The following is a 25974-nucleotide window of genomic DNA, read 5'->3' as shown; positions in this document are numbered from 1 at the left end:
AGGCTCAGAGGGGAGGAGTCAGTGAGCCCCAGAGGTGGGGCCTGAGAGCCAGGGGTAGAAGGATTTCCACAAAGAGAGTGTGGAACTTGGGGAGGAGGTGGAAAGGGGAGACAGCAAGGTGGTAAATAAGGGCTGTGGCTCTGGAAGAGATAGCTTTTTAAATTTACCATGTTCACTATTTTTTTTTTAAGATACAGGGTCTCGCTCTGTCATGCAAGCTGGAGTGCAGTGGCACAATCATATCTTACTGCAGCCTCAACCTGGGCTCAAGCGAGCCTCCCGCCTCAGCCTCCCAAAGTGCTGGGATTCCAGGTGTGAGCCACCATATCCAGCCAAACTGGCTTTTTTTTTTTTGAGATGGAATCTCACTCTGTTGCCCAGGCAACCTCCGCCTCCCATGTTCAAGTGATTCTCCTGCCTCAACCAACTTTTGTATTTTTAGTAAAGACGGAGTTTCACCTTGTTGGTCAGGCTGGTCTCGAACTCCTGACCTCAGGTGATCCACCCACCTCGGCCTCCCAAGGTGCTGGGATTATAGGCATGAGCCACTGTGCCTGGCTAATGTCTGTGGCTTTAAGCCCCTATATGTGTGGCAATTTGTTACAGCAGCGATAAGAAACAGTTACACTACATCGCAGCAAGCCTGGCTTCCCTGGACAGTGCTGGCTCCACCATCACCACTGCAGCTGCTGTGGGAAGCATCCTTACATTTCCTTTGTTTGTTTAGACACAGGGTCTTGCTTTGTTGCCCAGAGTTGAGCGCAGTGGTGCAATCATCACTCACTGCAGCCTCAACTTCCCGGGCTCAAGCAATCATCCCACCTCAGCCTCCCGAGAAGCTTGGACTACAGGTGCCCACCAGTATGCCTGGCTAATTTTTTCATTTTTTGTCTTGCTTTGTTGCTCAAGCTGGTCTCAAACTCCACTCCCAGGTGGAGGAGTGGCTTCCTCAGGGCAGGGAATGGGTTGGTCATCCCAGGCCCCCAAGTCCCTCTGGGCCTCTGTGTTATTACGTATGAAATGTGAATAGGCCAGGCGTGGTGGCTCACGCCTGTAATCCCAACACTTTAGGAGGCCAAGGCAGGAGGAACACTTGAGCCCAGAAGTTCAAGACCAGCCTGGGCAATGTAGCGAGACTCCATGTCTACAAAAAATAAAATTAGCAGGCTGGGCATGGTGGCTCATGCCTGTAATCCCAGCACTTTGGGAGGCCGAGGCAGGCAAATCACCTGTGGTCAGGAGTTTGAGACCAGCCTGGCCAACATGGCAAAACCCAGTCTCTACTAAAAATACAAAAATTAGCCAGGCGTGGTGGCAGGAGCCTCAAATCCCAGCTACTCAGGAGGCTGAGGCAGGAGACTTGCTTGAACCCAGGAGGCAGAGTTTGCAGTGAGCCGAGATTGCACCATTGCACTCCAGCCTGGGCAACAAGAGCGAAACTCTCTAAAAAAAAATAGTGATTGATAAATAAATAAATAAATAAAATTAGCTGGGTATGGTGGCACACACCTGTGGTCCCGGCTACTTGGGAGGCTGAGGTGGGACGTCAAGGCTGCAGTGAGCCATGATCGCACCACTGCCCTCCTGCCTGGGCAACAGAACAAGTCTGTGTCTCAAAAAAAAAAAAAAGAGTCATGGCCTAGCTACCCAGAGTTTTGGTAATTGTTAGGCCCAGGCGAGGGCTGAGCAGGAAGAGGGGTCCTGGGCCTCCCAGAGGAGGAGGTGAAGGTCGGGAGATAGGGCAGACCCGGGAAGTACTGGGAGGCAGGGTCCTGGCTCAAGCCCCCACCCCACTCTGCCTTGCGGTGTGACTACAAGAAGGTCCTTTCAGAGCCTCAGTGACCACGTCTGAGCAATAGAGCATGAGACAAAACTGTCTCCAAAGACCCTCCCCAGCCCTGACGGGGAAATGACATGACACAAAATTACAAAAGGGTCTTTATTTGTAAAAAGCCAAAGGGGCCCCTGGGGCAACAGGACAGGCAGGCCGGCTTCTCAGGGGTCAGGGGCATTTGGGCAGATGCGCTTGAGTGGGGGCGCGCCCTCCGAGTCCTCTGTGTCACCCTGGGCTGCCTCAGGGACAGGTGGCACTGGCTCAAAGACAGGGTAAGCTTCAGGGGCCTGGAGAGGAAGGGTGGACAGGCATGAGCTCCACGGAACCCAGGTGTCCAGCCTCCGAGCCTCTGCCTTCTCCAAAGCCTCCACTCCCCTCCCCTCCTGGGCCCGGGAGGCAAGCCCAGGGCCAGATGCCCAGGATGCAGAGGAAGCAGGCACCAAAAACAACAACAACAACAGTGACACTGTGTGGAGGAATGAACCTGATATTTGATATTTCTGAAAATGCATCAAGGTAGCCTCGTGAGAAATGTCAGAGGTTTATGAGGAATTTTCTTACGCTGATTATACGGTTAAGATATTTTTTGATATTTTTTGAAAATGCATGGAGGAGCGCCATGATTTTGTCAGGCTTTATTTATTTATTTATTTATTTTTGAGAAGGAGTCTTGCTCTGTCACCCAGGCTGGAGTACAGTGGCGCGATCTTGGCTCACTGCAGCCTCCGCCTCCCGGGTTCAAGCAATTCTCTTGCCTTAGCCTCCAGAGTAGCTGGGACTACAGGCACGTGCCACCACGCCCGGCTAATTTTTGTATTTTTAGTAGAGACGGGGTTTCACCGTGTTAGCCAGGATGGTCTCGATCTCCTGACCTCATGATCCACCCGCCTCGGCCTCCCAAAGTGCTGGGATTACAGGCGTGAGCCACCATGCCCGGCTTTGTCAGGCTTTTAATGGTCTCAATCAGCCCTGATCCAGCCCTCAGCACTTTGTCTCTGAAACACCCTTTCTTTTTCAGTCCCAAGAAACCAGCCCCTAAGCCTTCAGCTCCGTCCCAGGTCTGCCTCTCCTCCAGGCCCTCAGGATGCAGGCTCCAAGCCTTCAGCTGCCCAGATCCCCCATTCCCTCCAAGACCCAGGAATCCAGCCTTCTGGCCTCTCTCACCTCAGCTTCCAGCAGTTCTGGAACAGGCTCCTCCTTGGTCAGCATTGGGGGTTCATCGGTGCTGCCAGCAGTTATGCCCCCGGGATCTGGAACGTCAAGGTAACAAACATCCCCTGAACAGCCACTCTGTGCCAGCAGCACAGACAGTGGGGGAAACAGATGGTCACAGGCCCCAGTCACAGAGGGCAGAGGGCCACAGGAGCAGAGAGGACAGAGCAGGAACCTGGCTGTGCCCCAGGAAGCAGAGGAGGGAACACTGACATGGGAGCTCGAGGGTGATGCGGTGGACAGACAGGAAAGTATGACGCGTGACACAGAGTGCGTGCTAATTTGCCACAGATTCTGGGCTTGGACTGCCTGGGTTCAAATCCTGACCTTGGGCCAGCTACTTAATTTCCATGGGCCTCAGTTTCCCCATCTGTAAAATGGGGATAATGATAGTAATTACCTCATGTGGCTGTTGTGAGGGTCAGATGAGCGGATGCAGGCAAAGCACAGTGGCTGGCACACAGTAAGTGCTCAATAAATGCTTGCTACCATTTTTATATTAGCAAAGGTATACAAGTGCTTGGCACTGTCTAGACCCAGACCCAGCCCACAGGCCCACATCAGGGTGTTCTTTTTGTTTGTTTTTGTTTTTGAGACAGAGTCTTGCTGTGTCACCCAGGCTGGAGTGCAGTGGCGCGATCTCAGCTCACTGCAACCTCTACCTCCCAGGTTCAAGTGATTCTCCTGCCTCAGCCTCCCTAATAGCTGGGATTACAGGCATGTGCCACCACGTCCTGCTGATTTTTTGTATTTTTAGTAGAGACAGGGTTTCACATTCTGGGAGGCTGAGGCAGGAGGATCGCTTGAGCCTAGGAGTTTGAGACCAGCTTGGGCAACATAGTAAGACCCTATCTCTATAAAAAATAACACTAATTAGCTGAGCATGGTGATGCATGCCTGTAGTCCCAGCTACTCAGGAGGCTGACTGAGCCCAGGAATCCAAGGCTGCAGTGAGCCATGATCACACCTCTGCATTCCAGCCTGGGCAACAGAGTGAGACCTTGTTTCAAAAAAAAAAAAAAAAAAAAAAAAAAAAAAAAAAAGCAAAGCTTAAAAAATATTAAGGAAAAAGTTGTTCTGGCGGCTGTGTGGAGGTGACTAGAAAAGACCAGCTGGAACCAAAACCGGGTGAGAAATGGGAAGGCCAGGGCGGGGCCTGGGAGGAAGAGGTGCCAATCAGATGGGTTTGACTGCATGGAAGAAAGCAGAGCTGGCTGGGCGCGGTGGCTCAAGCCTGTAATCCCAGCACTTTGGGAGGCCAAGGCAGGTGGATCACGAGGTCAGGAGTTCAAGACCAGCCTGACCAACATGGTGAAACCCCGTATCTACTAAAAACACAAAAATTAGCTGGGCGTGGTGTTGTGCACCTGTAATCCCAGCTACTCAGGAGGCTGAGGCAGGAGAATTGCTTGAACTTGGGAGGCGGAGGTTGCAGTGAGCGAGATTGTGCCACTGCACTCCAGCCTAGGTGACAGAGTGAGACTCCATCTCAAAGGAAAAAAAAAAAAAAGCAGAGCTGATGAGGACCCAGGCCCAAGATGCTGGCTCACTGGCTGAGTTACTTCTCTGGGTCTCAGTTTCCTCATCTATAAATAGGGATCATAACACGATCATCGCCCTTACAAGGTTGTAGTGAAAATTAAATGAGAAACACGTAAAGTGTTGGCTGGGCACGGTGGCTCACACCTGTAATCCTAGCACTTTGGGAGGCCGAGGCGGGTGGATCACCTGAGGTCAGGGGTACGAGACTAGCCAGGCCAACATGGTGAAACTCCATCTTTACTAAAAATACAAAAATTAGGCCAGGCATGGTGGCTCACACCTGTAATCCCGGCACTTTGGGAGGCTGAGGCAGGCGGATCACCTGAAGTCGGGAGTTTGAGACCAGCCTGGCCAACACAGAGAAACCTCGTCTCTACTAAAAATACAAAATTAGCGGGGCATGGTGGTGCATGCCTGTAATCCCAGCTACTCAGGAGGCTGAGGCGGGAGAATCGCTTGAACCCAGGAGGCAGAGGTTGTGGTGAGCTGCGATGTGCCATTGCACTCTAGCCTGGGCAACGAGAATGAAACTCCGTCTCAAAAACAAACAAACAAATAAACAAAAAAACAAAAATCAGCCAGGCGTGGTGGCATGCCTGTAATCCCAGCTACATGGGAGGCTGAGGCAGAAGTCGCTTGAACCTGGGAGGCAGAGGTTGCAGTGAGCCAAGATCGCACCACTGCACTCCAGCCTGGGCAACAGAGCAAGACTCCATCTCAAAACAAACAAAAAAAAGGCTGGGCATGGTGGCTCGTGCCTGTAATCCCAGCATTTTGGGAGGCCAAGGCGGGCAGATCACCTGAGGTCAGGAGTTCGAGACCAGCCTGGCCAACATGGCAAAACCCCAACTCTACTAAAAATACAAAACTAGCCGAGCATGGTGGTTCATACCTATATTCCCAGCTACCCAGGAGGCTGAGGCAGGAGAATTGCCTGAACCCAGGAGGTGAAGGTTGCAGTGAGCTAAGATTGTGCAGCCTTGGCAAGAGCGAAACTCTCTCAAAGAAAAAAAAAAAGAAAAAAACCCAACCACGTAAAGTGTTTACCAGGGCGCCTGGCACACAGTAAGAGCTCAATAAATACTAGCTGTTGTTATTCCTATTATTATTAATCACCCCTATGACTATTGCTATTATTTATTCACTCAACAGATATTTACTGAGCACCTACTATGTGTCCCATGTTATTCTGAGGATACAGTAGTGAACAAGATCACATAGGGCCAGGCACAGTGACTCACGCCTATAATCCCAGCACCTTGGGAGGCTGAGACAGAAGGATCATTTCAGGCCACGAGTTCAAAACCAACTTTGGCAACATAGTGAGACCCTATCTCTACAAAAAATTTAAGAATTAGTTGGGCATGGTGGCACACACCTGTAGTCCCAGCTATTTGGGAGGCTGGGGCCAGAGGATCCCTTGAGCCCAGGAGTTTGAGGCTGCAGTGAGCTATGATTGCACCAGTGTACTCCAGCCTGGGTGACAGAGACCTTGTCTCTAAAAAAAAAGGGTGGGGAGCCGGGCGTGGGTGTGATGGCTCACACCCGTAATCCCAGCACTTTGGGAGGCTGAAGGTGGAGAATCGCTTGAGCAAGTGAGTTTAAGACCAGCCTGGGCAACATGGTGAAACCTTATCTCTACAAAAAATACAAAAATTAGCCAGGTGTGGTGGCATATGCCTGTGGTCCCAGCTACTTGGGAGGCTGAGGCGGGAGGATCTCTTGAGCCCAGGAAGTTCAAGGCTGCAGTGAGCTATGATCACACCACTATACTACTCTAGCCTGGGTGACAGAGCGAGACCTTGTCTCAAAAAAAAAAAAAAAAAAAAAAAAAAGGATCAATATGGTTCCAACATTCAGGAAACTGACATGAGAGTGAGGAGAAAGATAAACTAGTAAAAAATTAATTTACATGAAAATCTCAGACAGTGATATGTCTGTATAGATTCTAAGAGACCAGAGGAATGAGACAGCAGCTATAGGGAGATTCTGCAGGAGTTGGAAGACGCCTTGAGGAGGGTGCACATGACGGGGAGCAGGTATAGGGATAAGCTGGTAGGTTAGACTCTGGAGAAGACAGGACTTAGAGGAGAGGGCTCCTGGGAGATACCTGGTCCTACCTCTCTCTTGGCCCAGCCGTGGGGGCTGAGCCTCCTCAGGGACCCCTTCTGGGGGTCCAGCAGGTGACACGGGGCGGCTGGGCTGGGGGGTGCCCCCAGGACTGGGCTCTGTGCCCTTTTGCAGGGAACCTTCCGAATGGAAACTCTGGTTGCTGTTCTCATCTGCGGGAGCAAGAGCCAAGACGGTTGGCCTGAGATCCCTAGTACACTCCTTCAGTCCCCACAGCCCCCCGCGTTTCAGGATCCCTACCTACCATTAAGATCCAGCAGGATGAGAGGGCCACCCCCTCGGGGACTGGCACCCCTGCCCCGACGTTCCCGGCCACGGGATCTCTCTGCCCCGCCACCTGCCCGCCTTCGCTCCTGGGGGTTAGAGGATTAGGGTCAGAGCTCTTGGAAAGCCCCACCGTACACCTAAGGAAACTGAGGCACTGAGAAGCAAAAGGGCTCAAACTCAGGGGGTGTGGAGCAGAAAAGGGCAAAAGGGGAGGAGCTGCTAATGATGGTTCCCGTCTGTCCTGCTGCATCTGAGGTCTCGGGGAGCTGGAGGTAGAGGTCAGGGTGGGGAGGAACTTGCCTGAGGTTGCACAGATGCAGGGCCTTGTGGGAATGGGGGTTGCTCACCTCCTCCTGGGGGTCCACCACTGGCACCCACTTGAAGATACGAAGGGAAGTGTCGCCCACAGTCACCCATCGCTTCTCCCTGTGGGAGGGTGGGGGGCTGGGTCAGAGAGGCCTGAGGGGAGACCCACCCCCCTAGGAGCCGGACACATCTGGGGGTACCTGCAGAGGTTGAGGAGGCACAGGAAGATAGCAGCAGTTTTGCTAATGGGGCATAGTTACATGGAGAAAGAGAGTCCTGCAAACCCCAGGGCTTAGGCGGTGGGTGCCTCTAGAGAGAGGATATGATTTGGGGCCCTGGCTCTGCGGACCCCTGGGGCACACATGGGGGGCGTGGCTATGGGCCTGGCCCGGGATCAGAGCCCTGCAGATCCCGGGGCGCACTTGCAGGAGGGGTGTCAAAGATTTAGGGGGCGGGGCACAAGCGGGGGCTCCCGCTCTGGGAGGACACGGCTGGGGATCACGCTTTGTAGACCCCCAGGAGTAGCCAGGGGAACGGGGACAGAGCCCTGTGGATCCAGGGCAAAGCTAGTGGGCAGAGATACACCGAACACCCGGGGCCCAGAGCTGGCGAGGGTAGCGTAGACGCCTTTGGTGGTGGTGGTCCCGCCGTGTCCCGTCCCTGGCCCCCGGGCAGCGCTCACCATCTCCGGACCTTCTCGATGGTCGCCATCACCTTCTTGATGTCATCCTTGGCCCGGCTCCGGGTCTCGGCCCTTACGGTCCGGCCGGCCATGCTGGCGGGGCTGGGGCCGGGGCCGAGCCCGCAGCGGGGCCGCCTCCCGTCCGGCGGGCTCAGGCTCGGCGCCAGGCCCGGGCGCCGCGCTCTTGGCCTGCCGTCCCCCCGGGAGTTGGCCGCGCCCTCTCTCGTCCCCAACGCCTCCGCGAGTCCCCGCCCCGTTTCCTGCCGCCGCGCCCCGCCCCGGCCTGTCCCCGGAGCGGCCCGGTGGCGCGGGCGGCCAGAGCCCAGGCCTGGAAGCCCGGCCGGCCCCGCCCCGACCCGGGCCCGCCCCCTCGGAGCGCCTGGACGCGCAGCGCCCCCTGCCCGCCGCCGAGAGCGGGAGTTGGGGACGGCTCGGCGACCGGACGCGCGAGGCAGGGCTGAGGCCGTGTGTTCAGACCACGTGGGCGCGGGGTTGCGCGAGAGGGTCTGTGTCCTGCGCTGCGTGAGCCGCGGTGGGTGTCTGCGAAACGCTGTGTGTGGAGTGCGTGCGTGTGTCCGCCCTCGCCAGGCTCTTGGTCTACACCGCTCAACTTAGTCATCCATTCATTCAACAGTCTTGTTAACTGAGTGCCAATTACGCGCCAGGCGCTGCGAATACGAGTGGGTCTCCACCACCAGAATGGCTAAAGTGAAAAAGACCGCACCACGTGGAGGCGAGAAAGTAGAGCGACTGGACCTCTCTTGTATTTCTGGGGGAGTGTAAATTGGTAGAGACATTTTGGAAAACTGGCAGTTTTCTAATGAAGCCGAACATATGCCACCTCTGTGATAGAGCAGTTCCACTCCTAGGCTGTCAACATCCAGCAGAAATGTGTAGGTGTGAGCATCAAGAGGGTGCATGGGAACGTTCAGAGCCCTTTCATAACAGCCCCAAACTGAAAATAACCCATCAACAGAATGGAAAATGAATGATGCCCTACTCATTACCATGCATATAGACACAGCAACGGGATTGACATGCCCAGCTACACACAACAACATAGACAAGTCGCATGATGAAATCTTGAGTGAGAGAAGCCAAATACAACAGTACATACTAGATGGTTCCAGGTGTATTACGTTCAGAACCAGACAAAACTAATTTATAGTGCACCAAAGTCAAGATAGTGGCAGCCCTAAGGATTGGGAGGGGACGAGGGGACGAAGGGAGAGCTTCTGGGAGTTGATCCAGTTCTGTTGTGTAATCTGGTGCTGGTTCCCTGGGCATATGTATTCTGTGAAAATCCATCACATGACTTAAATAAAATGTACATTACTTAAATAAAATGAGTATGTCTTGGTTGACTTTATCTGAGGCTGGCTTGTAAGCAGATAAGACCATGTCAAAATTTGTGCTGCTGTGTGTGTGTGTGTGTGTGTGTGTGTGTGTGTGTGTGTTTCAAGGTGTGGCTGTTGTGTCTGTGAATTTGGGCGTGACCATGTCCAGAGGTTAAGTGTATAAGGGGTTAGGAGCATGGTTAGGACAGCATTTTTTTGAGCCAAGCTGCTTAGGTAAAATCCCAGCTGTGCCACACCTAACTGTGTTACCCTGGACAAGTCACTTCTCTCTATTCTGCATCTATAACATAGGAGTTAGTTAATGTGCATATAGCTCTTAGAACAGTGCCCAGCACATGCTAAATGCCTAATAAATATTTACGGTTAATACACATGTGATTGTCGGCCCTACCAATTGTCTGGCTCAATTCTATCTGCTGTGCCCTCTCCAGTTAAACTCTTTCTTCCTTTATTCCAGCAATTGTCTGCTCATGGCAACGCACACACTCACTCACACGAACACACGCACACACATGCACGCGCACATGCACACACGCGCACACCTGCACCCTCACAGGCACAAAAATCCACTCGCACACACGCACGCTCACACGCACACACGTCCGCATGAACGCACACACGCAGACACACGCACGCGCACACACACACACACACACACACGGGCCTCCTCGTCTTCACTCACAAACCCCTTTAGCTGCTGTTGTCTATGGGCTTCCTCGACAGACCGCGAGCCCCTCGCGGGGGCCAGAAACCGCGTATGGATCATCCCTATGTGCCTTCCTTTCAGTCTGCACCAGGTTAATGGGGTTGATGTGTGGGTGTGACTTCCTGTCCAGGTCTCTGAAGCTTGTTCTCCTGGGGCGGGGGGGGGGGAGGGGTGTGATTCTATTACTAGGCCTGCTAAGGAGAGGAGAGCAGTGTATCTGTCTCCCTCCTGGTGGGTGTGACAATGAGATTGGAAGCCATCTAAGATAGGCCAGGAGATGTATGTCTGGACAAGCGTGCCCCAAGCCTGACGGCCCCCATCGTGGCCTCCCTCGCAAGCCACGCCCCAGACTAGAGAGAGGGCCTGCGCATTCCTGTCCTGCCAGTCGGGCAGTTGCCTCTCCTGTCTCCTCAGCTTTACACCCAAAGCAGCCCCTGCCTCAGGTCCAAGCCTGAGCCCGCGGCAGGACATTGGGCTGCCTCCCAGGCCCTGACACCCCCAGCCCCGAGGTCCTGTCCACCCGGCGGACAACTTGCCTCCCCCCTCGGGCCCCTTCCCCCACTAGGCCCCACGGGCGAGGAGCTGAGCTCAGGGCCAAGGAATCCTGTCTGAAAAGGGGGGGGTAGGATGAAATGTTTGGGGTCTGGGCTCTGATTGGCTGCGCCCGGGCCACGCCCCCAGCCCTTTCCCCTTTCTCCCCCCTCGAAAGGGGGGCGTGAAGGGAGCCGGGATCAGCCAGGGGCCAGCATGAGCCGGAGGGAGGGAAGTCTGGGTAAGGGGCTGAGGGACCGGACGCCGGGTCGCTGAGGGGCGCAGGAGTCAAAGGGGTTGGGAGCTGGGGGTCTGGGTCTCCGCCACCCCCGGGTCCGGGAGGGGAGCGGCCTTGGCGGGGAAGGGCAGGGCTCCGGTGTCAGGTAACGAGTGAGCGGGTGAGTTGTGAGAAACGGCAGGCGCTAGGGTTTAGAGGAGGCCTGGGGCTGAGGTTTTAGGGACCTGGGCTCAGGGCTTAGATCACCGGTTCGAGGACACCCAGGGGGAGGACTGGGGTCGGGGCTGGGGCAGGACCCCTGCGTCCACTGAGTCTCGGGAAAGAATCAGAGCTGGGGGTGCTGAAGGAAGGGGTAGAGTAAGGGAAGGCAGTCTTGGAGTCACAGAAAGTAGTGAGTGACAACAGGAGACGAAAGTCTGGGCTGCTGAGGATCGCGACTGGTGCTGGGAACCTTCGGGGGGGCGGGGCGGGGCACCAGGTCAGGACTACATTCCCCAGCACGCATCGGGCGCGCGCTGTGCGTTTCGGGAAGTGGAGTCCCTCCCGGGGCGCCAGACACTGGCTCTTGCGGACCTTGATTCGCTGACTAGCCAGGCCAGCGCCTTGCATGGATGGGGCATCAGGGAGAGAAATGGAAATGGAAATCAGTCTCCCTATCTGTAAAATGGGCCTTCAAGGCACATTTTGATGTGAAGTTCGGTGCTTCGATGATGTTGAAGTCCACTAGCAGTCGCTGAGGTAGAAATATGTAAGCCCTGTCCTCAAAGGGCTCTCAGGCTAAGGCAGATACACACAGAAAAGCCATTAAAAGAGCTACCCTGGAACTCATGCATATGGCCTTAAGTCAGAGGAAGGAGTTCGTTTATAAAGGAGGAGTGATTCTGGAGGCTTCACTGAGGAGGCAGTACAGTCATGCACTGCATAACAACATTTGGTCAACAGGTGGACCGCACAGACAATGGAGGTCCCATAAGATTCTAAACATTTTTAGCCTGGGCAACATGGCGAAACCCTGTCTCTACAAAAAATACAAAAATTAACCGGGCATGGTGGCGCATGCCTGTAGTCCCAGCTACACAGGAGACTGAGGCGGGAGGATCACTTGAGCTCAGGAGGTCGAGGCTGCAATGAGCCAAGATTGCACCACTGCACCCCATCCTGGGTGAAAGAGCGAGACTCTGTCTCTCTCTCTCTCTCTCTTTCTCTTTTGGGATGGAGTCTTGCTCTGTCGCCAGGCTGGAGTGCAGTGACCTCGGCTCACTGCAACCTCTGCCTCCTGGGTTCAAGCAATTCTCCTGCCTCCGCCTCCCAAGTAGCTGGGACTACAGGCACGTGCCACCAAGTCCAGCTAATTTTTTTTGTATTTTTAGTAGAGACGGGGTTTTATCATGTTGGCTAGGATGGTATTGATTTCTTGACCTCGTGATCCACCTGCCTCAGCCTTCCAAAGTGCTAGGATTACAGGCGTGAGCCACTGCGCCCAGACAATTTTTTTTTTTTGAGAGGAAGTCTCGGTCTGTCACCCAGGCTGGAGTGCAGTGACCTGATCTCAGCTCAATGCAACTTCCTCCTCCCAGGTTCAAGCGATTCTCATGCCTCAGGCTCCCTGGTAGCTGGGATTACAGGCACCCACCATCATGCCTAATTTTTGTATTTTTAGTAGAGACAGGGTTTCACCAGATGGTCCTGAACTCCTGACTTCAAGTGATCTGCCCGCCTCATCCTCCCAAAGTGTGGGATTACAGGCGTGAGCCACTAAGCCCAGTGCCTGGCTACTTTTTGTATTTTTAGTAGAAACGGGGTTTCACCATGTTGGCCAGGCGGGTCTCAAACTCCTGACCTCAAGTGATCTGCCCACCTCATCCTCCCAAAGTGCTGGGATTACAGGCGTAAGCCACTGAGCCCAATGCCTGGCTAATTTTTGTATTTTTAGTAGAAATGGCGTTTCACCATGTTGGCCAGGCTGGTCTCAAACTCCTGACCTCAAGTGATCTGCCCATCTCGGGCTCCCAAAGTGCTGGGATTACAGGCATGAGCCACCACGCCCAACCAATATATATTATATAATAAAATACATACATATATATGTATTTTAACTGTAGCTTTTCTATGTATTTGTTTATTTATTTATTTATTTATTTATTTATTTAGAGATAGGGTCTTACTCTGTTGCCCAGGCTGGAGTGCAGTGGCACACTCACAGCTCACTGCAGCCTCGACCTCTCGGGGTTCAAGTGATCCTCTCATCTCAGCTTCTCAAGTAGCTGGGACTACCAGCATGTGCCACCATGCTTAGTTTATTTTTGTATTTTTTGTAAAGCTGGGGTTTCACCATATCGCCCAGGCTGGTCCCAAACTCCTGGGCTCAAACAATCCACCTGCCTTGGCCTCCCGAAATGCTAAGATTACAGACATCAGCAATCTCACCCGGCCCTTTTCTATGTTTAGATACACAAGTACCACTGTGTTCCAGTTGCCTGCTGTACTATAACACGCTGTCCATGTCTGCAGCCTAGGAACAATTGACTAACACCACATAGCCTCGGTGTGTAGCAGGCTGTACCACCTAGGTTTGTGTAAATACACTCTATGATGTTTGCACCACGATGAAATCGCCTAAGGATGCATTTCTCAGAATGTATCCCCGTTGTTAAGCAAGGCATGACTGTCTTTGAATTTGACTTTAATAGGATTTCAACAGTGATTTGGGGACAGGCAATATATTTCAGGTAGACCACCTGCTTGACAAAGGTCTGGTGCCTCATTTTCCTTCAGTTGGAATGGGACAGACCCTGATGGGGTCAGGAACAAAGAGCCAGCCTGGGAGAGGTGATCAATGAGCAGGAGGTTGGGCCATCCTCATTCCTCCCCCCTTTCCCACCAGAAGACCCCCAGGCTGATTCCTCAGTCTCACTTCTTCCCCACTTGGAGGCCAAGATCCGTCAGACACACAGCCTTGCACACCTCCTCACCAAATACGCTGAGCAGCTGCTCCAGGAATATGTGAGTGGGAATGGGGGTGGGGGTGCCGGGGGCCTGGGGAATGGCAGCAGACATCACAGAGGTCCTCGATCACCCATTCTCTCAACCTCATTTTCCAGCTGTGGAAATCAGGGCTCCTGAGAGGGACAGCAACTTGCCCCTGGCCACACAGCAAATTGGAAGAGGACCCTGTCTGTGACCCAGATGCCACTCTGTCCTCTCCAGCTTGGAGGCACCCTCCTCAGTGCTTTGATTTTGAGAGGAGGCCTCGCTCTGTTGCCCGGGCTGGAGTGCAGTGGTGCCATTATGGCTCATTGCAGCTTCAACCTCCTGGGCTCAAGCAATCCTCCTGCCTTAGCCTCTCAAGTAGGTGGGGCCACAGGCACGCACCACCATGCCTGGGTAATTTTTTCATTATTTTGTAGAGGCAGGGTCTTGCTATATTGCCCAGGCTGGTCTTTTTTTTTTTTTTTGAGAAGGAGTCTCGCTCTTTCACCCAGGCTGGAGTGCAGTGGCGCAATCTCGGCTCACTGCAGGCTCCGCCCCCCCCGGGTTCATGCCATTCTCCTGCCTCAGCCTCCCGCGTAGCTGGGACTACAGGCACCCGCCACCTCGCCCGGCTAATTTTTTTGTATTTTTAGTAGAGACGGGGTTTCACCGTGTTAGCCAGGATGGTCTCGATCTCCTGACCTCGTGATCCGCCCACCTCGGCCTCCCAAAGTGCTGGGATTACAGGCGTGAGCCACCATGCCCGGCCGCCCAGGCTGGTCTTGAACTCCTGGGCTCAAGTGACCTTGGTGCTTTAAGTCAGAGGTAGCCAGGTAGCCTGGGGCAGTGAAGAGAACTCTGATCTGTATCTCAGGAAACCGAGGTTCTAGGCTCTGCATGACCTTGACATCTCCCCTCCATGGGCCTTGGTCTCTCCCCAACTGTAAAAGGAGGCAGCTAAATATGATTAACTGTGAACTCTCCCACCTGGGATATTCAGGGAAGCCAAGAAGAGGTTCCAATCTGGAGCAACAGTTATCCCAAGAGGGCACTTTTACAGAAGACAGGGATCTGCTGACATCTTTAGTTGGGCAAAGGACCCTGCCCAAGGAAAGAAAATATTTCCCCAAATTACCCTCGTGTAGTGAAGGGAGGGTATAGCTGAATCAGGCTGCAGGCCTGCCAACTTGTTAACTGTGAGCTTGGGCAGTAACAATAACATTAAAAATAATAATGTAACAATTATGGCAGCGGATAGTGGGAGAATAGTGGCATAATAGAACTAGCTTTGGGCTGGGTGCATTGGCTCATGCCTGTAATCCCATCGCTTTAGGAGGCTGAGGCAGGAGGATCGCTTGAGCTCAGGAGTTCAAGACCAGCCTGGGTAACACAGTGAGCTCTCATCTCTTAAAAAAGAAAAGAATAAAAGAAAAGAAAAAGGAAAAGAAAAAAATAGCCAGGCATGGTGGTGCATGCCTGTGGTTCCATCTACTCAGGAGGCTGAGTGTGGAGGATTGCTTGAGCCCTGGAAGCTGTGTGATCAAACCATTGGTCTCCACCCTTGGTGACAGTATGAGACCCCATCTATTTAAAACAAACAAACAAAATTAGCTTTGTACTGCTATGAACTTTGGTTCAAATTCCAGCTCTGCCACTTCCTAGGGTAAGTCACTGTAGTCACTGTATCTCCCGCCCAACATTTTTTTTTTTTTTTGAAACGGAGTTTCGCTCTTGTGGCTCAGGTTGGAGTGCAATGGTGCGATCTCAGTTCACTGCAACCTCCGCCTCCCAGGTTCAAGGGATTCTTCTGCCTCCGCCTCCCGAGTAGCTGGGATTACAGTCACTGCCACCACATCTGGCTAATTTTTGTATTTTTAGTAGAGATAGGGTTTCACCATGTTGGCCAGGTGGGTCTTGAACTCCTGACTTCACGTGATCTGCCCGCCTTGGCCTCCCAGAGTGCCTGGATTACAGGTGTGAGTCACCGTGCCCAGCCCCACATTTATCTTACATTTGTTCATTCATATGACGTTGATTCATTGAGCCCCTGCTCAATGTAGGTACAGAGGTTGGGGAGGATAGGGAAGGGAATGAAGCCCCCTTGGCCCCTGAACTATCTTACATGATTTCCATGAAGACAGGACAGGAAGATTCCCCATTCATGGTACAGATGAGAAGGCTGAGGCTCAGAGAAGGGAAGTGGTTTTGCTCAAACTGCACAGCTAGTAAGTGGTGAAGATAGGATTTGAACTCCGGTCTGTAAGGTAACTTTAATAAAAGAGCTGACATTTTTAGTGAACTCTTCCTGGGGCCAGGCCCTGTCTTGAACACTTGACATGGTCATAACTGCTTTATGAAGTTGCTGCTGTTATTAGGTCCTATTTATTTATTGAGACAGGGTCTGACTCTCACCCAGGCTGGAGGGCAGTGGTGCCATCATAGCTCATTGAAGCCTTGACCTCCTGGGCTCAAGCAATCGTCCCACCTCAGCCTCAGCCTCCGGAATAGCTGGAACTACAGACATGCGCCACCACACTCGCTGTTTTGTTTTTTTTTTTTTTTAGAGCTGTGGTCTTGCTGTGTTGCCTAGGCTGGTCTCCAACCCCTGGGCTCAAGTGATTTTCTCACCTTGGCCTCCCAAAGTGCTGACCTAAACTGGCCCAGTCTGGGTCCAGTTTAGGGAGGAAGAAACAGGCATTGGTGTCAAGCGCATGCCACTTTGTTTTGCCCTAAACAGAGCAGCTTTGTCTGTTAGGAGGAATTATCATCTGCAAGATGAGGAAACCGAGGCCCCCAGAGAGCGGGTTGGAGAGCCCAATTAACAGCCCCCTGCCCGTGCTCCGGGGCCCCGCTGACCCGCCGGCCGTGTCTCCGCAGGTGCAGCTCCAGGGAGACCCCTTCGGGCTGCCCAGCTTCTCGCCGCCGCGGCTGCCGGTGGCCGGCCTGAGCGCTCCGGCTACGAGCCACTCGGGGCTGCCAGTGCACGAGCGGCTGCGGCTGGACGCGGCGGCGCTGGCCGCGCTGCCCCCGCTGCTGGACGCAGTGCGCCGCCGCCAGGCCGAGCTGAACCCGCGCGCGCCGCGCCTGCTGCGCCGCCTGGAGGACGCGGCGCGCCAGGCCCGGGCCCTGGGCGCTGCCGTGGAGGCCTTGCTGGCCGCGCTGGGCGCCGCCAACCGCGGGCCCCGGGCCGAGCCCCCCGCCGCCACCGCCTCTGCCGCCTCCGCCGCCGGAGTCTTCCCCGCCAAGGTGCTGGGGCTCCGCGTTTGCGGCCTCTACCGCGAGTGGCTGAGCCGCACCGAGGGCGACCTGGGCCAGCTGCTGCCCGGGGGCTCTGCCTGAGCGCGGCAGGGCAGCTCGCGCCGCCTCCTCCCGCTGGGTTCCGTCTCTCCTTCCGCTTCTTTGTCTTTCTCTGCCGCTGTCGGTGTCTGTCTGCTCTTAGCTGTCTCCATTGCCTCGGCCTTCTTTGCTTTTTGTGGGGGAGAGGGGAGGGGACGGGCAGGGTCTCTGTCGCCCAGGCTGGAGTGCAGTGGCGTGATCCCAGCACTGCAGCCTCAACCTCCTGGACTCAAGCCATCCTCCCGCCTCAGCTTCCCCAGCAGCTGGGACTACAGGCACGCGCCACCACAGCCGGCTAGTTTTTTATTTAATGTTTTGTAGAGACGAGGTTTCGCCATGTTGCCCAGGCTGGTCTTGAACTACTGGGCTCAAGCGATCCTCCCACTTCAGCCTCCCTAAGTGCTGGGATGGCAGGCGTGAGCCACTGTCCCAGCCTCTCTTTGCTTTGCCTGCCCCGTTCTCTTAACTCCTGGGCCCTCCTCGTCTGCATGGTAACTCTGTCTGGGTCTACCATTTTCTTGCTCTCCCTCCTTCCTTGGGCCTGCCTCAGTTCCCTTTGGCCTCCCCCTTTACCCAGCTCTTGGGGGGTCTCTGTTTTTCTCCATCCCCACTTCCTGCCTCCCCGTGGCCTTGTGTGAGCGCATGTGTACATCTCAGCTTCATCTCAAGGAGGTGACACCTTCTCTCCTTGTCCCCGTCTGGCCGTCTGTCTGTGCTTCCCTGGCCAGGGGCGTGCCTGCTGGTCCTATGGGGGGAAGGCTACTCCGCATCTCGGCCACCTTCCTCGGGCTCACTCCACCCACATCCCCAGTCTTCCACACCCCATCCCTTTGGGCCTCAGCCCTGTCCCTTTGATGTCTTCCTTTCCTTCAGCCCCTCTGCCCTGTCCCTGCACACTTCCACTGCCTCCCACCAGATCTGTGGAGACAAAACAAGCAACACCTTAAAAGAGTTTTATTTCTGAAAATAAATTAATTTTTTGTAAATAAAATGTTTAAAAATAAAAAAGAAACTAAAGTTACCTGTATATATAGTTGTTGAAAATGGGGAGACAGCTTTAGGGAGAAAGGGACGCTTGGGATGCAGCCTAGTCCCCCAGACATGCCCAAGAAGTGCAGCAGTATAAATAGGAGGCTGACAGCCCCTGGCCAGTGGTGCCCTCTGCCAGCCCAGAACAGGAAGTGGATGTGTCCTAACAGGAAACAGATGTGATGCAGTCCTTAGTTCTTCAAGAATTGGGCTTCCATGGATCAGGAAGTGGAGCCCCTGAGGACAGGAAGTGGAACAGTGGCCCCAGACAGACAGGCCAACAAGGGGAGCCAATGAACTTCAGCAGGAAGAAGGAAGCCCATCCGCTTAGAAAGGCGGGCTCTTCATACAGGGAATAAGGTAGACAGAGACAGGAAGGCAGCCCCAACTGTCCCAAAATTACAAAAAGGGGAAGGTCTCAGGGAGAGCCTAGGAAGGGGACCAACTGTCCTCTCCCTGTGGAGTAACAGGTGAAGCCTCTTTGGAGAGGTGCATCTTTCCAACCAGGAAGTGGACACCCAGTACCACTGGATGGGTAACCCATGGAATGGTATCCATGGAGGTTGACCCAGACCTGGAAGGCAGGCCAGAGCACCTGGGCCGGAAGGCCCTGAAATAAGGAAATTGACGCCTGGCTCCCAGGAAATATTCCCAGACATGGCACCCAAGCCCCGTCTGCTAGACAAGGTTTATCTCCTTTTCTAGCCCACAAGCAAGGCAGAAAAGAGGCCATTGTGAAAGAGGAAGTGCTGCAGCCTCTGACAGGAAGTCCTACCCCTCTATGCTGGGTACTTAGCCTTGAGCAGAGCCAAGTCTCTCACAGCTCGGTCTGTCCAGTGGCCATATTCCCGGGTCACCACGTAGCCTTGACATTTCCCCTCAAAGGCCGAGGCCCCAAAGGCAACAAGCCCTAGAGTATCCTCTTCTGGGGGGATTGGCAGCCCCAGGGCTGTCATGATGGCAGCCATATTGCCCAGCAGGCCTTGGGCCCTGAGTCTCGCAGCCCCGAGCTGAGCCAGCAGGATGGGACTGCCAGGGTTCAGGTCGCTCTGGTCGTCCCCCACGAGCTGGAAGTGCTGGGTCAATGCCAGGAAGGCCCTCTGAGCAAGGCTCAGCCGTTCCCCGTCATCCAGGGCATGCCAGGTCTTAAAGAAGGTGGTGGCAGGAGGCAGGCTGCTGAGCTGGAGCTCAGGGGCCGAGAAGCCAGGGTCACTAAAGGGGCTGCCCTGGTACTGGAGCTGCAGAAGGGACAGAGACAGACAGGAGTGAGGGGACCAGAGCGGTGCCTGGGACTCTGACTCAGTGCCTGCCCACTGAGACTGGCTTCTTCCCAGGAGTCGTCTCTGGCTGCGTCTCAGGGAGTTGCTGGGATGTCCTGACACAGGGCAAGGGCCCTAGGAGGCTCAGGTGTGTCATCCTCTGCACGCTAGCTGTGCAACGTGGAGTCACAAGCTTCAGAAATTCCCATCTGGCAGTGTTATTATGAAGATTATAGGAAATAATATATATAAAGCCCTTAGCAGGCTGGGCATGGTGGCTCACAGCTGTAATCCTGGCACTTTGGGAGGCCGAGATGGGCAGATCACTTGAGTTCAGGAGTTTGAGACCAGCCTGGTTAACATGCCAAAACCCTGTCTCTACTAAAAATACAAAACTTAGCCAGCTGTGGCAGTGCACGCCTGCTATGCCAGCTACTCAGGAGGCTGAGGCACGAGAATCACTTGAACCCAGGAGGCAGAGGTTGCAGTGAGCCGAGATCATACCATTGCACTCTAGCCTGGGCGACAGAGTGAAACTCTTAAAAAAAAAAAAAAAAAAAGCACTTAGCACAGTCTAATATAGAATACAGCATCTGATATACAATAAGGGTATGATAAGCCATCATTAATAATATATTTATATTAATATCAATCAATGAACACTATGATTACATTATTTACTGTAATGTTTTCTTTTCTTTTATTATTTATTTATTTATTTTGAGACAGAGTTTTGCTCTTGTTGCCCAGGCTGGAATGCAATGGTGTGATCTTGACTTACTACAACCTCTGCCTCCCAGGTTCAAGCGATTCTCCCACCTCAGCCCCACAAGTAGCTGGGATTACAGGCACACGCCACCACACTTGACTAATTTTGTATTTTCACTATGTTGGTCAGGCTGGTCTCGAACTCCTGACCTCAGGTGATCCACCTGTCTCAGCCTCCCAAAGTGATGGGATTACAGGCACGAGCCACCACACCTGGCCTACTGAAATATTTTAAACCAAGTATATTATTGACAATGTAGTTACAGCCTGGTATCTTTTTTATTTATGGCATTTAGTTATGTTTGTTTACTTTATTTTAATTTTATTTCCCGAGATGGAGTCTTGCTCTGTCACCCAGGCTGGAGTGCAGTGGCATGATCTCGGCTCACTGCAACCTCCGCCTCCCAGGTTCAAGCAATTCTCGTGCCTCAGCCTCCTGAGTAGCTGGGATTACAGATATGTGCCACCACTCCCGGCTAATTTTTGTATTTTTAGTAGAGATAGAGTTTCACCATGTTGGCCAGGCTGGTCTTGAACTCCTTACCTCAAGTGCACCTCGGCCTCCCAAAGTGCTGGGATTACAGGCATAAGCCACCATGCCTGGCCTGTTAATTTTCTTACAATCATTAATAAATACTTGTTAATATTACTACATTTAATTGAGAACCTTCCCCATCAAAGTTCTTACTTCCACAAAGTAAGATCGCCAGAATCTTTTTTTTTTTCCCTCTGGGACAGGGTCTCACTCTGTCACCCTGGCTGGAATGCAGTGGTGCAATCTGGCCTCACTGCAACCTCCGCCTCCCGGGCTCAAGAGATTCTTTTGCCTCAGCCTCTTGAATAGCTGGGACTAAAGGTGTGCGCCATCACACTTGGCTAATTTTTGTATTTTTAGTAGAGACGGAGTTTTGCCATGTTGGCCAGGCTGGTCTTGAACTACTGACCTCAGGTGATCTTCCCACCTCAGCCATCCAAAGTGCTGGGATTATAGGTGTGAGCCACAGCCCCTAGCCCTGGGACCTTAGTGCACACTGATAGATGTCCTAACTGGCAGATTGCCTGGTCCCATTTTACAAGTGGAAAAACTGAGGCTAAGGGTGCCCAAGGCTATCCAGGGAATAGTGACAGCTGTGGGACTAGAAACTAGGTCGAAAGGTTCAGTCACTTCACGGGGGCCAGAAATCTAGCCCAGAGAAAGAACTCCAGATGTCAGGAGCTCCAGGGCCAGACAGACCATGTAAGTTGCGAAGAAGGCAGGACTATGATGCCAGGTGGGAGTTTTGACCAACAGTATCCCTGTGCCTGCTATAGACAGGCATTCCATTCATATTCAGACTCTGAACAGGAGCTGTATGGGCCAGACAAAAAAATAGCTGTGGGTCAGACTCAGTCAGCAGGCTTCCAGCTTTAACTTTGAGATGGTGTGGGAGGCCATGGAAGGGGGAGGAAATTCCACAGACCTGGCTACAGATCCTGGCACTGCCAGTTATTAGCTCTGTGACCTCGGGCAAATTATTCACCCCCCTCTAAGACTCAGTTTCTTCATCTGTAAAATGGATTATAATTCCACCTCCTAGAACTGTTTGAAGAGTCAGTAAGATAATGGGGGTAAAGGACAGGCACAGTGGCTCATGTCTGTAATCCCAGCACATTGGGAGGCTAAGGCAGGTGGATCAGTTGAGGCCAGGAGTTCAAGACCACCCTGGCCAATATGGTGAAACCCTGTCTCTACTAAAAATACAAACATTAGCCGGGCGTGGTGACATGCACCTGTAATCCCAGCTACTCAGGAGGCTGAGGGACAAGAATCACTTGAACCCGGGAGGTGGACGTTGCAGTGGCTGAGATCACACCGCTGCACTCCAGCCTGGGTGACAGACATTGGGGGTAGAGTGCCAAGCAGGCATGGGCCCAGATAATCACACAGCATGAATGGTGGGGAATTAAATGTGGCTGTGTAAAGCCCTTCTCTCTCGGTGTGTCCTTTTAACCCTGTCACAGTCCTGGGAGGTCAGCAAAGGCACGCTCAGCATCCCATTTTGCAGATAAGGAAGCTGAGACCAAGAGAGGAAGAATGACTTGCCTAAGGTCACCCAGCCACCAGTGACATGAGTGGCACGAGTGAGTGTGGCTCTAATGAACACTAGAGTGTTACAGGCATCCCTGTCCCCTCGGGCTATGGAGGAGTCTTCTGGACTTGCTCTGCTCGCCCTACCCATGGCAGGGCCAGGGAGGCAGCATCCCTCTCCCCTCATCCCCTGCTCATGCCCCTTGTCACTCACGTAAGTCTGCAGCAGCGCTGAGGTGTTCTTCTGCATGTAGAGGGCCAGGCTATAGGCTTGACTGATGGGCTCAGCTGGGGAAATGGAGGCTGCTGAGCTGAGGGGTGGTGACAACACGGTCAGCAGGCAGAGGCGGGCTGGCGAAGGAAGCCGGAGGTCAGCACCATGGCCTCGACCCTGCCTCCGATTCATTTATTCATCTCCACAACTCCGGAAAAGGGCCCATCCCTTGTGGGCTACAGCGATCTTGCATGTCCAAGTCAGTGACAAACCCTCCTGCAGGTAGATTATCCTGGCCCAGAACCCTCTGAACTCCAGGCTCGTTGATTCAGCTACTTGACATTTTTTTTTTTTTTTTTTTTTTTTTTTTTGAGATGGAGTCTCGCTGTCGCCCAGGCTAGAGTGCACTGGCGTGATCTCAGCTCACTGCAAGCTCTGCCTCCCGGGTTCACGCCATTCTCTTACCTCAGCCTCCCAAGTAGCTGGGACTACAGGCACCCGCCACCTCGCCCGGCTAATTTTTTGTATTTTTAGTAGAGACGGGGTTTCACCATGTTAGCCAGGATGGTCTCGATCTCCTGACCTCGTGATCCGCCCGCCTTGGCCTCCCAAAGTGCTGGGATTACAGGTGTGAGCCACTGCGCCCGGCCGCTACTTGACATTTTCACTTGAATATTAGTAAGCATCTCAAACCCAAAATATCCAGGGTTTAATTCTGGAATATTCCCCCCAAGCCCCTCCTCTCCCGGGCCCCCCTGTCTCAGGTAAAGGCATTTCAATTCTTCCAGTTGTTCAGGCCAAAGTCATGGTGTGCTCTTTGATGCTTCATTTTTTTCTTACTCTACACACCCAATCCCACAGGAAATCCTGCTAGCTCTATGCTTTAAAGGCAGCCAGCGCAAGTGTGACTTTTTTCCTTCTTTTAGAGATGGCGTCTTGCTCTCTCACCCAGGCTGGAATACAGGGGTGGGATCAAAACTCACTACAGCCTTGAATTCCTGGGAGCAGGCGATCCTCCCACCTCAGCCTCTCAAGCGGCTGGGGCTACAGACCCACACCACCACACTCAGTTAATTTTTTAAATTTTGTGTGGAGACAGGGTCTTGCTATGTTGCCCAGACTGGGCTCCAACTCCTGGCCTCAAGCAATCCTCCTGCATTGGCCTCCCAGAGTGCTGGGATTACAGGTATGAGCCACTCCACCTGGCTGCATGCTTATCTTAAATGTAAATAGATGCTGCCAAATTGTCCCCTCAGAGATCTGGTCCAAGCTGGGCACGGTGGCTCACGCCTATAATCCCAGCACTTTGGGAGGCCAAGGCGGGCGGACCACAAGGTCAGGAGTTGGAGACCAGCCTGGCCAATATGGTGAAGCCCCGTCTCTACTAAAAATACAAAAAAATTAGCCAGCCGTGGTGGCAGGTGCCTGTAATCCCAGCTACTCAAAAGGCTGAGGCAGGAGAATTGCTTGAACCTGGGAGGTGGAGGTTGCAGTGAGCCAAGATCAAGCCATTGAACTCCAGCCTGGGTGACACACCGAGACTCTGTCTCAAAAAAAAAAAAAAAAAAAGGCCGGGCACGGTGGTTTATGCCTGTAATCCCAGCACTTTGGGAGGCCGAGGCTGGCAGATCACGAGGTCAGGAGTTCGAGACTAGCCTTGCCCACATGGTGAAACCCCGTCTCTACTTAAAAATGCAAAATTAGCTGGGCATGGTGGTGTGCACCTGTAATCCCAGCTACTCAGGAGGCTGAGGCAGGAGAATCGCTTGAACCCAGGAGGCGGAGGTTGCAGTGAGCTGAGATCTTGCCATTGCACTCCAGCCTGGGCAATAGAGTGAGACTTCGTCTCAAAAAAAAAAAAAATCTGGTCCGTTTATGTTTCCACCAACAGTGTGAGGCTCAGAGAGGAGGAGAATGACCTAAGGTCACCACCCAGGAGCAACGGAGATGAGAGGCAAACCCAGGGCAGCCTCCTTCATCCCCCTTGCCACATTCCTGAGTTCCCAGAGTTCAGAAGCAACTCAGAGAAGCCTGAGAGGGAAGACCATTTCATTCCTTCATTTGACAAACTTCGGGCCTGCAGTGGTTTACAGCTGCAATCCCGATATTTTGGGAAGATCGCTTGAGCCCCAGAGTTCGAGACCAGCCTGAGCAACATAGGAGATCCCATCTCTACAAAAAGTTAAAAAAAAAAATTATGCCAGGCGCGGGGGTTCACGCCTGTAATCCCAGCACTTCGGGAGGCCGAGGCAGGTAGATCACTTGAGGTCAGGGGTTCGAGACCAGCCTGGCCAACATGGTGAAACGCTGTCTCTACTACCGATACAAAAATTAGCCAGCCGTGGTGGTGGGCACCTGTAATCCCAGCTACTCAGGAGTCTGAGGCAGGAGAATCACTTGAACCCAGGAGGCGGAGGTTGCAGTGAGCCGAGATCGTGCCTAGGCAACAGAGCAAAAACTCCGTCTCAAAAAAAAAAAAAAAGAATTAGCATAACCTGGTGTCGTGCACCTGTGGTCCCAGCTATTCCGGAGGCTGAGGCAGGAGGATCACCTGAGCCCTGGAGTTTAAGGCTGCAATGAGCAAAGATTCTGCCACTGCACTCTAGCCTGGGCCACAGAGCAAGACCCTGTCTCAAAAACCAAACAAACCAACAAAAAAAGCCACAGTTGGATCACTGCACCACTTTCTGTCACACTAGCTTTACAATTTTCTTGTTAGTACACGTATTATGTGTCTGCAGAATGAAATTTCCATGAGGCCATGGATTTTTTTCTGTTTGTTCACTGCTGTCTCCCCAGATACTTCCAACAGTACCTAGCACATGATAGGCATTCAATAAATATTTGTCGAATTAATGATGAAGGAAGCCTTGATGTGGGAGGAGTTGGAGGTTTTCAGCAGGTGCAAAGAGAGCTAGACACCTGAGTCAGAGAGAGGAGGGGCTCTGCGCGTCCCCCCCTCCTGTGTCTCTGGGGCCTGGCGCCCCCGACCTTCACTCACCCAGTGGACAGCTCATGCTCTCTCCTCGGCTTCTTCCTCTCTGAAGCCTCTGGGTCTTTCAGGACACCTGTCCTTCTGCCCCTCACGTGTCTTTATACCTGGGGCTGAGCCCTGGGACGGCCCAAGAGGGAGGGAGGGAGTCACATCCTGGGGAGAGTGGCAGGAGCGGGCAGGGCCCTGGCAAAGAATGAGAGACAGACCTGGCCACCAGACAGGACAGGGAGCTGGTGGGAGGACCCAGAAGGGGGACATATGTTCCGCACGGGGAGGCCTCGTGTGCAGAACCCCAGAGGCAGGAAACGGGTAGGGAAGGGGACACAGATGGGGCCCCCAGGCCCCTCCAGCTCCCAAACTCGACCCTAAACCCTGATGGCTGGGAGGGAGGGTGCAAGGGCGTGATGGGGATTATCCAGGGACAAAGGGGCCGCCCCGCTCCCTGCTGTTCTGCACGTCCTGGGATCCAGTTTCGCAGAGGAGGCCGCCCCCTGCTCCGCCCCACAGGGACCCAGGCGCTGGGCCTGGG

At 53.4% G+C, this 25974-nt stretch overlaps 3 protein-coding genes across 5 annotated transcripts in view; 1 reads left to right on the top strand and 2 right to left on the bottom strand.

Moving 5' to 3' along the window:
- Window positions 1-8418, bottom strand: part of BCL7C (BAF chromatin remodeling complex subunit BCL7C) — a 56262-nt gene extending 47844 nt beyond the window's left edge. The window contains exons 1-6 of one of the 2 annotated variants that reach the window (XM_003280445.3): window positions 7974-8338; window positions 7333-7411; window positions 6963-7071; window positions 6709-6870; window positions 2999-3084; window positions 1926-2121 (exon numbers count right to left, since the gene is read on the bottom strand). In XM_003280445.3, coding sequence (XP_003280493.1) covers window positions 1996-2121; window positions 2999-3084; window positions 6709-6870; window positions 6963-7071; window positions 7333-7411; window positions 7974-8065 — 654 coding nt within the window. In that variant the 5' untranslated portion in view covers window positions 8066-8338 and the 3' untranslated portion in view covers window positions 1926-1995. Of the gene's footprint in view, window positions 1-1925; window positions 2122-2998; window positions 3085-6708; window positions 6871-6962; window positions 7072-7332; window positions 7412-7973 lie in introns of those variants that run through there. The other variant, XM_003280446.4, reaches the window with a different exon arrangement.
- Window positions 8419-10742: 2324 nt separating this feature from the next.
- LOC100601586 (cardiotrophin-1) lies at window positions 10743-18133 on the top strand. 2 transcript variants are annotated; one of them, XM_030798603.1, is made up of 3 exons: window positions 10743-10809; window positions 13694-13809; window positions 16654-18133. In XM_030798603.1, the coding sequence occupies exons 1-3, from the start codon at window positions 10785-10787 to the stop codon at window positions 17113-17115; spliced, it is 603 nt and encodes a 200-aa protein (XP_030654463.1). In that variant the 5' UTR covers window positions 10743-10784; the 3' UTR covers window positions 17116-18133. The 2 variants fall into 2 exon arrangements, with proteins under 2 accessions (XP_030654463.1, XP_030654460.1); XM_030798600.1 differs by having other exon boundaries at window positions 10754-10809; window positions 13691-13809.
- A 787-nt stretch (window positions 18134-18920) lies between these two features.
- On the bottom strand, window positions 18921-25467 carry LOC100601933 (cardiotrophin-2). Its single transcript, XM_003280482.2, has 3 exons — window positions 25452-25467; window positions 22451-22587; window positions 18921-19379 (listed from the first exon to the last, which is right to left on the bottom strand). The coding sequence occupies exons 1-3, from the start codon at window positions 25465-25467 to the stop codon at window positions 18921-18923; spliced, it is 612 nt and encodes a 203-aa protein (XP_003280530.1).
- Window positions 25468-25974: the final 507 nt, after the last annotated feature.

This window comes from Nomascus leucogenys, chromosome 2 (genome assembly GCF_006542625.1).
Source record: "Nomascus leucogenys isolate Asia chromosome 2, Asia_NLE_v1, whole genome shotgun sequence".
In the NCBI taxonomy this organism is placed as follows: domain Eukaryota; kingdom Metazoa; phylum Chordata; class Mammalia; order Primates; family Hylobatidae; genus Nomascus; species Nomascus leucogenys.
This window is presented reverse-complemented; position numbering and strand designations above follow the sequence as displayed.

Excerpts from the sequence above, each read along its gene's own strand:
- LOC100601586 (XM_030798600.1), top strand. The coding sequence starts at position 10,785 with ATGAGCCGGAGGGAGGGAAGTCTGG. Across the intron at positions 10,810-13,690 it reads CCGGAGGGAGGGAAGTCTGG|AAGACCCCCAGGCTGATTCC; the intron begins GTAAGGGGCTGA and ends CTTTCCCACCAG. Across the intron at positions 13,810-16,653 it reads AGCAGCTGCTCCAGGAATAT|GTGCAGCTCCAGGGAGACCC; the intron begins GTGAGTGGGAAT and ends GTGTCTCCGCAG.
- LOC100601933 (XM_003280482.2), bottom strand. Across the intron at positions 19,380-22,450 it reads CAGCGCTGCTGCAGACTTAC|CTCCAGTACCAGGGCAGCCC; the intron begins GTGAGTGACAAG and ends TCCCTTCTGCAG.